This window comes from Miniopterus schreibersii (genome assembly GCF_964146895.1).
Source record: "Miniopterus schreibersii genome assembly, chromosome: 6".
In the NCBI taxonomy this organism is placed as follows: domain Eukaryota; kingdom Metazoa; phylum Chordata; class Mammalia; order Chiroptera; family Miniopteridae; genus Miniopterus; species Miniopterus schreibersii.
The window spans coordinates 20,015,444-20,028,587 of NC_138107.1; the positions used below are offsets into that span (position 1 = coordinate 20,015,444).

Sequence of the window (13,144 nt, forward strand, 5' to 3'; positions counted from 1 at the left end):
GGTTCAAATCGTTTTGTGTTCGGTGTATTTTACCACAATATACTTTTTAAAAGAATATGGGTAAGGCATGGAGTATGAATAAGGCCCTGGGTACGGGTAAGTGATAGAGTAGGGGTAAGGCTATGGGCTGTGGGTAGAGTACAGAGCACGGGGCCAGTCTAGAGTATGACTAAGGCAATGGAGTAGGAGTAGGCAGGGAGTATCAATGAGGCACTGGATATGGGTAGTTATCAAGTATAGGTAAAGGTATTGCTGTGGACTGAATGTTTGCATCCCTCCAAAATTCAAATGTTGGAACCAAATCTCCCATGTGATAGTATTTGGGGGTGGGGCCTTTGGGAAGTGATTAGGTCGCCAGGGCAGAGACTTTATTAATGCAATTAGTACCCTTATGTTATTGGGATTTTTTGATAGTGATCACATTGAATCTGTAGATCGTTTTGGGGCAGTATGGCCATCTTAAATAAAATTAGACAAGTGGGATAGGATCAAACTAAATATCTTCTATGTAGCAAAGCGAACAATAAACAGATTGAAAAGGCAAACTACCGAATGGGAGAAAATATTCACAAGCTATATTTCTGATAAGGGTTAATTTCCAAAATATATAAAGAACTCCTAAAATTAATAACAAAAACAACCAAACAAATGATAACCTGATTAAAAACAGGCTAAAGATTTGAATAAACATTTCTCCAAATAAGACCTATGAATGTCTAATAAGTATATGAAAAGATGCTCAACATCACTAATCATGAGGGAAATGCAAATCAAAATCACAATGAGATTTTATTTTACACCTATTAAGGTGGCTATTATGAAAGTACCAAAAGGCAGTAAGTGTTGGTGAGGGTGTAGAGAAACTGGAACTCTTGTGCATTGTTTTTGGGAATGCAAAATGATGCAGCTGCTATGGAAAACACTGTGGAGGCTTCTCACAAAATTAAAAATAAAAATATCATCCAGCAGGCCCACTTCTGAGTACTTATGCAAAAGAATTGAAATTGAGATCTCAAAGAGATAGCTGCATCCATGTTCATTGCAGTGTTAGCCCTTGCCAAGATACGGAATCAATCTAAATATCAATTGGTAGATGAATAGATGAAGAAAATATGGGATACACATACAATGGAATATTATTCAGCCTTTTAAAAAAAAGGAAATTCTAAACTATGTGGCAACGTGGATGAACCTTGAGGACATTATGCCAAGGAAATAAGCCAGGTACAGAGGGATAAATACTGTATGATTTCATCTATATGAAGTATCTAAAATATTCCAACTCATAGAAGCAAAATATCAATTGATATGTTTTTAATTTAATCTTCACATGCACATGGTACAGGGAAAGTAAATGAAGTAAGCAATGGCACTGGGAGTGCACAGGAAGGTAACAGAAGACAAAGAAAGGTGGAGAGGGAAGAATGAACTTGAGGGTCTGCTCGGGCGGGTGCTTTGCATTTGCAATGGCATTTATTCTTCCTACCAAGAGCCAGTGTTTCTCCATAGAAACTACCTGTATGGGTGACTTGCTCCTTGGTCCAGTACATGATACTGTACCAAAGAATCATTTGTCTTAGGGGACATGCTCTTCTCTTTACACCACATTGGGGATATGGGTGTGACAAAAATGCTCCTCCATCATGCAAAGGAAGGGAGACGAAGAGGTGGTTCCTCAAGGATTTACTGCCAACCAAGACTTACTTTCACAGACACTGCATTGTAGACTGGGGATGAAGGATGTTTCCTTCAAATTACCGAAGATACTGAGTATTACTGACCTTGAAACGAATCCCTAATGGTTACAAACTTTATCTGTGCAGATGCAGTAGTAACATGTCTCTGAATGTCACAGATACCTACCTTTCAGCACTGAGTCTGATGTCCCTTCCAGGGAAACAGAAATGGCCCAAGGCTCTGATGGCAGCCCCAAGGACTCTACCCTCCGATTCTGAAAATAGAAAAGAAAAAAAAGGAAAAGTTAGATTTAGAAGAGAATTTTGTGAGTTTATCTAAAATAGAAGAGAATTCAGAATAGAATCTTTCATAAAGCACGAATTCAGCACAAATAAGCAAAGATAGGAAAATAATAAAAAAGCATTTTCTTTCTCATGTTGAGAATATATCATGGCCCTAGCCAGTTTGGCTCAGTGGTCACAGGGTCGGCCTGGGGACTGAAGGGTCCCAGGTTTGATTCCAGCTAAGGGCATGTACCTCGGTTGCAGGCTTGATCTCGTTAGGGTGCGTGCGGGAGGCAACCAATCGATGTGTTACTCACGATGTTTCTCTCCCTCTCTCTCTCTCTGTCTCCCTGCCTCCCTCCCTCACTTCCACTCTCTCTGAAAAGCAATGGAAAAACTATTCTCAGGTGAGGATTTTAAAAGAAAGAATATATCATGATTAGTATATTGATTGAAGATAAGGGACATTATTTCGGGAAAAGCTGGGGCAGGGCAGTGAAGAGGAGACAGGAAAGCCAAGTTTATAGAGGAAGAGATTGGCTTTGTGTGCTGACGGTTAATAAGGAAGGTAAGACCAAGAGAAGAAAGCAGGAGAGAATTAGGTGAGTGCCAGGCTAGATCAAAAGTGGCAGGTTTCCCAATGTGGATTTCAGTCTCATGGCTCTGTCCCTCGGCAAACATGTCAGGGGGTGCATTTTAAAAATAAAGAGTGGAAAGCAGATTTCTTTATCCGATTCCACTTTGTTACCTTCCATGACTTTAGTAAATACAGAAAAGATAAAATGGAATCGGAGGGCATGGCCACTGAAATTAGAATTAACCACTGACCCTCTTGTTGATGATTTACTTAACCACATATAAGAGAAATCATTTAAAATAACATAAAATGATAATCAGATGTGATGGCCCAAATTCCTTCATTAGCATGTGAAATTACTTCTTTAGATATAGATAGACTTCATTGAGAAGGCTAGATTTCCAAGAAGGTACAAGAGTCCTACTTCAAGAATTGGCTTGGGGAGGAAAAATATCCAGATTATATTTTTAGCCTTAATCAAATTCTGGACATCCACAAAAAGGAAGGAAAGCAGGCTGTGAGATGGAAGGACAGTGACAGAAGTCGTGAGAAGTTCTCAGTGCAGCAAATGTCCAGGGGGCACTCTGTTGGAATCTTCACTGAGCACATGCTCCCCAGCTTTAAAGATTGTTACCTGTGACCCAGTTACCTGCTTATCCAGGAAAACGAGTTGTGGTTGTACTGGAAGTTCTTTTCCCACTTCTCCATCTGAAGGCTGGACTAAGACTGAAAGGGCATAGGGCCGAATATATATGGAGTTCCCAGTTTTAAAATTGCTTGCATTTCTGGCACATGTAAAACAAAATAGAACACATCCATGAGATTACAAGCATCACTGCAGTAGCCATTTGCCATAATACCTTATCACCTGTGAAAATATTTGCTTTTGCATCTAGAAACTTAATAATACACTTTGTAGTGAACATCACCTTAGAACTGAAAAATAATTATATCTTTATTTTATGTTTGCTGAGCCATAGTAAAAAGTGTGAGGAGATGGGGCAGAAGTACAAATTATGAACTTAGATTTTTATCACAGTATATTAATATCAGACCCCAAAAAGCCTCAGTGAGGGCACTTATCAGACTATAATACTTAGACTGTGGGGATGTGTTCTGTCCTATGCTAGTAAGCCAGCTCTCCCTCCAAAGACCCTGGTTTGTAGTGTTTTCCAGCTTCCATTGTATGAATACTTTCTCCATGGCTGATTCTGGTACCTTTTTAAAGTAGTGTATCCTGCCATCAATTAAATGCTTGAGTCAAATACTTTATTATTTTTTTTTTATGTGAGGAGAAAATATTTATTTAACATGGAAGGAGTATGTCAATTAAAGGTGACAATTAGTCCTAAAAAGAGGAAATACAATGGATCAGGAACTATGACGTTTCTGTAGGAAGCAATTTCCATGACATGACTGAGAGCTGGGAGGAGGCACCTGAGAGCAAAGCCCCAGCACAGTGTGTGTGACATGGAATAGCTCACTTAATCCTCAGAACAACCCTTCTATATTTATACTCTCCACAGTGTGCGTGCACTTAATAGATTTGGTAATTGTGGAATTTTGATTGATTGATTGGAATTTTTAGTTGAATGAAGCCCTTAGTGAGAATAATACTCATAATTAATACATGCAGAGTACTAACTGTGAACCTGGTACTATTCTGAGCTTTCCTTGTATAAATTCATTGCATCTTTAAAATGACATTATGAGGTAGATATTCTTATTTTTACATGAAGAAATGGAGGTCCCAAAAGGCTAAAGTCACCTGCCAAAGGTCTTACAAATAGTGAGTGCATGACCAAGGTCTAGAGCAGTTAGCCAGTGAGCTATACTGTTTTCACCCCTTTCAAGTACCTTAATTGCTGATGTGACTTAGCAATAAAATGGAATAAATAATAAAATAATAAAATTAAAATAAAAATAGTTATATAATTCATGATACCTTAAAACATGTTTTCCCAGAACGCCGATATTTTTTTTAATGTCTCTTATATTGATTTCAGAGAGAGGAAGGGAGAGGGAGAGAGATATAGAAACATCAATGATGAGAGTCATTGATCGACTGCCTCCTGCACGCCCCCTACTGGGCATCAAGCCTGCAACCTGGGCATGTGCCCTGACCGGGAATTGAAGCTCAATCTCCTGGATCTCAGGTCAATGCTCAACCTCTGAGCCATGCCTGGCCAGGCCAGAGCTTTGGTATTTTTGATGACCGAGATAGCTTTATTAAAAGAACATTATAGATTATGTATCTATTGATCCATTAAACCTATTATGTATTATGCATCATAAACATGTAACAGATTTTTAGTAATTAAATGGAAATATACAGCTAGACATCATATATCACATATATTACCCTAATACAGAGCATCCTGTGGTGACTTATCCTTAATACAACTTAGGTCAGGCCTAACAAAAAATGATTTGATTTTTTTTTTTAAAGTAGTGTATCCTGCCATCAATTAAATGCTTGAGTCAAATACTTTATTCCCAACCTTTTATTTATTTATTTTTTTTATGTGAGGAGAAAATATTTATTTAACATGGAAGGAGTATGTCAGCTAAAGGTGACAATTAGTCCTAAAAAGAGGAAATACAATGGATCAGGAACTATGAAGTTTCTGTAGGAAGCAATTTCCCTCTCCCCCGAGAGTCCTGGGAAATGGAGCAGAGTAGTTCTAAGAGCCCTTTTCCGTCATCTACCAGTTAAGGCTCTGACCTCAGCAATAATTGCTCACTGAGAATTCAACATACAATAGTCCAATCATCATTTATTAGTTTGCTTAACCTGAGTGGGCAAGACCCCCTTTTAATTTTTTTAAAGGGAATAATTTAAAACAGATTGTTTTAAATCTATGCTATTAATTCTATTCTTTTATGGGTCTGAGTTTATTGGAAAATTCTAACATTGTTACCAGATCCTATTTCTCCCCTAACCTAGGTCTTAAATGCTGTCCAATTCAGGACAGGACTCAGGCCAGCAGTGTGGGCGAAAGAAACTGAGAGGCTCCCTCAAAGATCCTGACATAAGTACCTTGATGTCTAGAGATGAAGGGATGGGAACCAACTGCCTGAACACCCGCTGAAAGGCCTGCCCCTGACACACTTTAAAGTTTATTGTGAGCAAACATCTCTTATTAAATGTAAACAGCATCTCACTGGAGGTCAGAGACTTGCTGCTACAGCATATCCCAAGGTAATACCACTTTAAGCTCCACATAAACTCTTAAGCAGTTTCTATCCTAAAACCTGACCGTAGGTGGTACAGTTTTTTACGATATGTTATAATAGTGCAATAAATCTGTTAGCTTAAAATCGAATCTCCGTGGCCTTTTAGAGAAATCATCATTAAATGCAGGGTCCTGTTAATGATGCCATCGAAGTGAAATTGTTTAATCCGCTAAGGGGGTGAAAGGTCACCAAATGAATTTTTTATAATACATCAACTTGACACGCAATAGGGAAAACTGTAATAGATAAAAGCAAAGGAAAAGGGCACTGTCTTCTTCTGATAGGTCAATAGCAGCCAAGAGAGTCACTCATCCACTTTCCTTTCACGATGGGGCTCCTTTTGCATTTAATATGGACACGCAATTAATACCTCCGCACCACAGACAACCTCATTTTAGGTGACTTATAGCAATTTCTCCCCCTTCCCTGAAATGAAAGTGATCACAATACATCATAGCATTGTGCGAATTAACGTTAATTGATTCAAGTTACCAAGCAATGATGGGCCACTTATATAATCTAGGCGTTATTGGGTGCTGGGAGGGATGGAGGGAAGATTAGATTCCAGTGTCCGTTGCTGTGACGACGGGAGTCACCTGACGCCTTGTTAGACAGTTGTAAGGTTCTATTGCTGGCCCCAGTGGGGTCGTCAGTAAACTGGAGTGATGTCCAAACATCATTATACGCTGCTCCGATATTAAAGCAAAGGGATTAGCAACTTATTGCAAGCAACCTGGATTTGTCACTGTGCTGCCCTTATCCAATTTCCAGCCACTAATGTGACTGTGGCCTGCGGGCAGAGAGACCTACAGCCAAACTTTAAAAAATGGGGGAGGAGAGTTCCCTCCAATGCTCCCAGTTCTAACCACTACTTAACAGCTTCCAATACCCAGTAGGGCATGTGGAAGAATTTTTTCCCCCCCTTCAATGCTAAGTGCAAATAAAAGAAAAGTGAAAGAGATTACAGAAATGTCCCAGTTCAGAAATCGCCACTATTCACGTCAATCCTTGCTTTTCAATTGGCCAGATCCAAACCGCTTGCCCCATAAAGGGGGGAATTATTTCTACGTTCATAGCAAACCCTGTAAACAAATAAACAAGTAAATCCTATTATTGGTGGAAGGTGACTCTGGGCAAGACCTATGGTTGGGGGGTGTGGATGGGGGGTTAGAGGTACTTCCTCACTCCCTTTGCCTCCTCAAAGTTACTAAGTCAGGTTCCTATAAAAAGCTCCATGTTTTAATTAAGTGTTTCAGTGTGTCCTGAGCATTTTCAACCATTTTTTAATGTAAATAGGCTAGATAGGGCAGAACCTGTATTTGCCAGGAGGGGACTTGAATTCCAAAGGAGTTCGCAAGGTGCCCTAGTAAGTTCTCTAGTCAATTCAGTTTAACAAACATATGTTCACTCTTCTACTATGTACAGACATTGTTCTAGGCGCTGTGAGATATGCAAAGATAAATAAACACCATGAGCTCTGTCCTTCAGGAATGTTCTTTTATATGAATGAATTTACTGGCTAACTTTCAGAGTTTGTAAGGCATGAATGACTCCACTGGCAAACTTTTAGAATTGACATATACTGTTTTTCTTATACAGCAGTCCCCCCTTATCCACAGGGGATACGTCCCAAGACCCCCAGTGGATAGTACCAAACTGAACACACACTATGTTGTATATATCTATATATGATATGTATACCTTTTCACTTAAAGGAAGCACTTTACAGCTTCTCTTCAGCATATCTGAGTTGACATCATTATTGCCTTGCACTTTTTGGCATTATTAAGTAAAATAAGGGTTACTTGAAAACAAACAAACATTGTGATACCAAAACTGTCAATCTGATAACCTAGAAGGCTGCTAAGTTACTAACGGGCTGGTAGTGTGCACAGCATGGTTACACTAGACAAAGGGGTGATTCACGCCCTGGGTGGGATAAGGTGGGGCTGTGCGAGATTCCATTATACTACCAAAACTCCCACACAATTTAAAATTTTTGAATTGTTTATTTCTGGAATTTTCTATTAAATACGTTTGGACCATGATTGGCTGCAGGTAAATGAAACCTCAGAAAACAAAACTGTGAATGAGAGGGGGCAACTGTATTTCATAGTGTTTGTGCTCCCTATGAAGCCTAGCCAGATGCCCTTAGCTGCTGTGAGCTCTAAGAGAGAAGAAATGTCTCAGGGCCCCACTGTTTCCTCCCTGCACTATGACATAGTGGTTCCAGGCCTGGCACACGGCAAGCATCCAACGCATATTACCAGAGTAACACTGAAATAGCACGGTACCCACCATGCACTGCTCTGCTCTTAGGTCATTCAACGCCTTCAGAAGGCCACCACCTATCTCGGCCCGGCCAACTCCAAGTGTTGGGACACCCCTCAGTTGGTGTGCTTACTGCTATGCTCTAACCCTTATTGTTAAGCTCTCGAGGTTCTTTGGAATTATTCAATTCAAAGTGAGATTTGAGTAACCCTGGGTGTAGGCTGTGGTGTGCTAGTATGTACGTTCACAGAGTAAACACAGCACATCTTCCCACAAAGTAAATTCAGAGGTCAAAACCTAAGCATTTTAGTTGCTACATCACTTAAAATAATATTTTACAGTAAATCTAGCATAAATATCTTACCTGGAATAATGAAAACTTTGAACACATTTTTAAGATCATACACAAAATATTCAAAATGTTTCTTTTGTATTGGGATGCTGTAGCAATGTCTGACCAGGAAAACAGAAATCACCCAAGATTTTTCCAATGAATGAGATTTAATACACTATATTGGTTACCCAGGAGTATTAGAATGGCAGAGAAGCCAAGTAGATTACATTTCAATATTTGCAACTTGTGCCTAATTATCCTTTATTGTGCATGGCACTGTGCTTCACTGCTCTTGGGAATATATTAATATTATTATAATAATAGTAACTTGAAGCCTTGACCACTTAATAAATATTATAAAGAAAAAAATATACACAAGTCAATTTTACAAAATACTAAATTAATGGTTAAGCAAGTTAATATTGAATCAGTGATATCTTTGTAACAGATATAGAATAATGAGATTTAGTACAACATTCTTATAAAATAGTTGCATAAATGTTTTTTTGCCTATCCATTAATTTGAAAATCTCTAGATTTTCATATGAGCCAAATAAATTTTGGACATAATAGCTATTCAATTAATATTTGGGAAATATAAAACATTGAAATGTAAGGTTTCATAAGTCTCTATTATACTTACCTACAACTTCACCATCTGTACAAATAAATATAAATTACTTGATTTTAAGTAATGTGGTTCAATTTTGGAATTAGAACTACACATGCACGTGGGTGGGAAACTAAACTGCTGGACACAGATATGTTAACAGCAGCAATGGATTACAATTAACATTCCATTTATAAGGAAAATAGCAGAAAAAATATGCAGTAGAATCAAAGATTTACTGGTCTGGGGTCATTTAGTATATAAACAATGGTCCCTAAGGGCATCACTGCAGAAACAGGGCTGAAGAATAAATGATAGCTTTGAAAATGGCCATGAATCATCAATAAAAATGTGAATGATGTACATTATTTCCCATTTAATGAGGCTGGATAATATGTGTTGTTGTTTTTTTTTAAGTTTAAGAGATGAAACTTTATAAAAATGTAGTGATAAAAGAAGCATTTCTTAATTAAATGGAAATTTTGCTTATTAGAGCATCTCATTTGACCACAAAGTCACCTATGTGGAATATTGTTATGACAATTTGTATTGTACTGAAAAGGAGAAATGGTGCAGAAACATTCTTCAACAGCAAAGCCCTGGTTTTGCCACGAGGGAGGAAAGAGGCAAGCTGGCCAGTGTAGGAATCTCTTCCCCGATGAGGATTCTGCCAGCCTTGGGAAGAATATCCTCCCTTGTTAAGAGAAAGGGTTTGATTTTGCAAACTCCAAAAAGCTGTTTCCTAGAAAGCAGGTGCCCAGGGGGCAAGGAGAGGTTACTTGAGAGAAGATGCTAAACAAGAGTGAGGGCCAATAGACTCGTCTCACCGATTGTCTCTCCTAATTTTCTTCTCTGTTCCAAGCCAGCTTCATAGGATGCTCCTTACACAGAACAACGGAGCCCAAAAGGCTATTCATATGATGGGTACAAAAACATACAGATACACTCCCGAAGTGTCATGCTCACCCTCAGCAGATCTGCTTTCAGGGCCCAAGGTCGTGGCAATGCCATAGAGAAGGAGCACTATGTGAGACAGCATTTTAGATTTCCATTGCTGTGTAACAAATGACCACAAACTCAGTGGCCTGAAATAACACAGATGTGTTATCTCCAGGTTGTGGGTTAAGAGTCCAGACAGGCTTGGCCAAGTTCATTGCTTAGGTAGAGGCTTTGGGGAAGAACCTACTTCTGAATGCATTCGGGTTGTTGTAGAGTTTATTTCCTGGTGGCTGTGGAATTGAGGTCCCTATTCCCATGCTGGTTGTTAGCAGATGTCAACTCTGTATTCTCTGACTCCACTCGCTTTTTTCTCATGTGGTCTCTCCCATCTTAAAAGTAGTGACCGTTCAAGTCCTCTAACACAGCAACTCTCTCTGCCCTTCCTCTTCTGTCTTCTTATTTCTCCACAGTGGAAGAAAGTGCTCTGCTTTTAAGGGTTCATGTGTTTAACTGGATCCACCTACAGAATCCTGGATATTATCTCTATCTTACGGTCATGTGCCATGTAACACAGTGTTCATAGAACTGCCATCTGATCGTATTCATAGGTTCCTGGGCAGGGCAGCACAGCACTGGGAGGCTGCTTTAGAAATTCTGCCTACCACTGATAGCTATGGCATTTCAGTAGTTAAATTTCCATTAAAAATAGATATATTTAGCCTGGCCGGTGTGGTTCAGCAGTTGAACATCAACCTAGGATCCAGGAGATCGTGGTTCGATTCCCAGTTAGGCCGCATGCCTGGGTTGTGGGCTCAGTCCCCCAGTCGGAGGCGTGCAGGAGGCAGCCAATCAATGATTCTCTCTCATCATTGATGTTTCTATCTCTCTCTCTTCCCCTTCCTCTCTCTGAAATCAATAAATATATTTTAAAAAATAGATATATTTAATTTTACTGTATGACAAATAATACTATTATTATTTTAATGGAGCAGGAGAAGTTGGGGGGCAGGAGAAGAGAAAGGAGGAAAAGAAATTTGACAGCAAAATTCTAGGTTCTACTGGAAGAAAGGGAAGCAATATAAAATGTGTCCTGCCAGGATTCCGGATAAAAGACAGAATATAGAACTAAGACCCCCATGGGAAAACCCTAGTTTAAATAGGACAGATCAAACATAGGTTTATCTCTGTTCTCTCTACTCCACTGAAATTATTTAAAAGAATAAACATGAATAAAAATAGTGTAAATCAACAAGGATAAAGTATCCAGGAGAAAACTGAGCAAAGGACAACAGAGGTCAACAAAGTTTTGAAAGATGGAAACAGGTTCAGGGGACTGACTTAGCCAAGGGAGGGCACTTCAATCCAGAGGGCTCTAGAGGAGGGTAAGGATCAGGGGAGCCCAATTCGCTGTGCCTTACATAATTAAAAAGTAGAGAGCCCTCCACTTCTCTCCACAAGTAAATGTTGGTAGCTTTTTGAAAACAGGAGATCCTCCCCCTGAAAAGTAGATATTCAATAGGACCTCAATGTGTTGAAATGCATACAATCCCTTAAATTAACAAGAGTGAACCTCTCAAGAACATCCTTGGTGCTTTTCACTGAAAGCCCTGTGTCCCTAGACTAATTTCTGCTGTCTGGAGGTCAATTCATTAGATTGTTAATGTCTGATCAAAGTTCAAAGAACAGGACTGGCTTTGGGGCCCGCACAGGGCTTCAGGGTTGTTTACCATTCTGTGCAATTCTTAGGACCATGGGAAACCTTGCTAATTCTCATTCAGTCCCTTAGGACGTGGCATTTCTCATTCTGCAGAGACTTATTCAGATGTACTTACGAAGCAGTTTTTCTTATCTTCAGATTATTTGCTTTTCTGCATTATATCTAGAAAATTTTCCTTAAAATACTAGAGAAATAGAGAGAAATGGGAGATGTAATACACCCTAACAGGAAATCAATGCAATAATATACATGGTTTCTTATTAAATCAGAAATACCTAAGTCAAAAGTGAAAACAGGGTGACTAGGACAGATGGTGGGCAATAAAGGTAATCTTTTTTGTGAAGCCATCTCACAGCCTTATGACAATGATATCCACACACACGTGTGCATGTACCTAAACTTGTGCTCAGTCTCCTCTCTTTGCTGGGTTTCATCTGTCATATCTCCATTGCTTCTACTCTTTGACTTTTCCCTCCTAGTTAAAAGCTAAATATTCACTGAGACTTTTTTATATATAATATAAAAATCAGTCATTTTAAAGCAACAACCTAGTAGGAAAGCTCAGTACTGTAAAATCTAAATAAAATTTAGCAATGGGCCAGCTCTTTTTCTCCCTAGTCACCCATACATATAATATATGAACTGAGTGGAATCTAAATGAAATTGGACTAAAGAAAAGAAACCATACTTAAACTTAAGCTAACATGCATTAGCATATTTTTTCAGGTTCCTGATTCATATATTATGATGCATAATATCATAACAACATCAATAACATGGTGAAGGTTTGGTGGTAGGTAAAAATATCCAAGATTTAATAACTTTTATACGATCATGCAACCAGGAGTGGTTGTATAGAAGTTACTAAAACCTATTAAATATTAATTGCTTATTTATTAACATTACCACATATAAGATGAAAAAGTAGTAATAACAGAATAATCTAAAAGAATATGAATGCTCTAAAATCTCATTGAGTAATATAGCTTAGAATCCAAATAAGTTTACCAATTTTAGGGACCTAACATCATGTGAAAATGCACATGGGTTTGAGCTTATATTTCCAGTAGCAAGTTTATAGGGACTATACGTGTTGTTCATGGTGAGCCTTCTATAACCAAGCAGCATGCATTTATGAGATGGTTAGTTTTATATATGTTTTCTAAGCATTATGACAAATTCATATTGTCTCTCTGAGGTATCATTTTTGGTTCTTTTGTATCTGCTAAAAATTGGATCTTGGGACTCTAACAGTCTTGACCTCATGGCAGAATAAAGTTGGGCTTCGTTCCTTGGCTAACATAGTCTACAATATTGAGAGTAACCTACCCTTGCCTTTCCTCAATGTGTGCCTCACAGACTTCATTTACTAAACTCAGGGAAACATTCAGGTAAATTTATTTCTGAAATGTGTATTGAACAGAAATCTAGTAGAGAACTTCAAAATACAAGCTTGTAGAGTCAGAATAACATAGCACAAAGGATATCACAGACCTTA

The 13,144-nt window shown here is 38.6% G+C and overlaps 1 protein-coding gene across 1 annotated transcript in view; it reads right to left on the reverse strand.

Moving 5' to 3' along the window:
* The window catches only part of PKHD1 (PKHD1 ciliary IPT domain containing fibrocystin/polyductin), a 386,375-nt gene that overhangs the window by 27,630 nt on the left and 345,601 nt on the right, over positions 1–13,144 (reverse strand). The window contains exons 62-63 of the mRNA XM_081141333.1: positions 3,188–3,323; positions 1,864–1,951 (exon numbers count right to left, since the gene is read on the reverse strand). Of these exons, the coding sequence (XP_080997459.1) occupies positions 1,864–1,951; positions 3,188–3,323 (224 nt within the window). The remainder of the gene's footprint in view (positions 1–1,863; positions 1,952–3,187; positions 3,324–13,144) is intronic.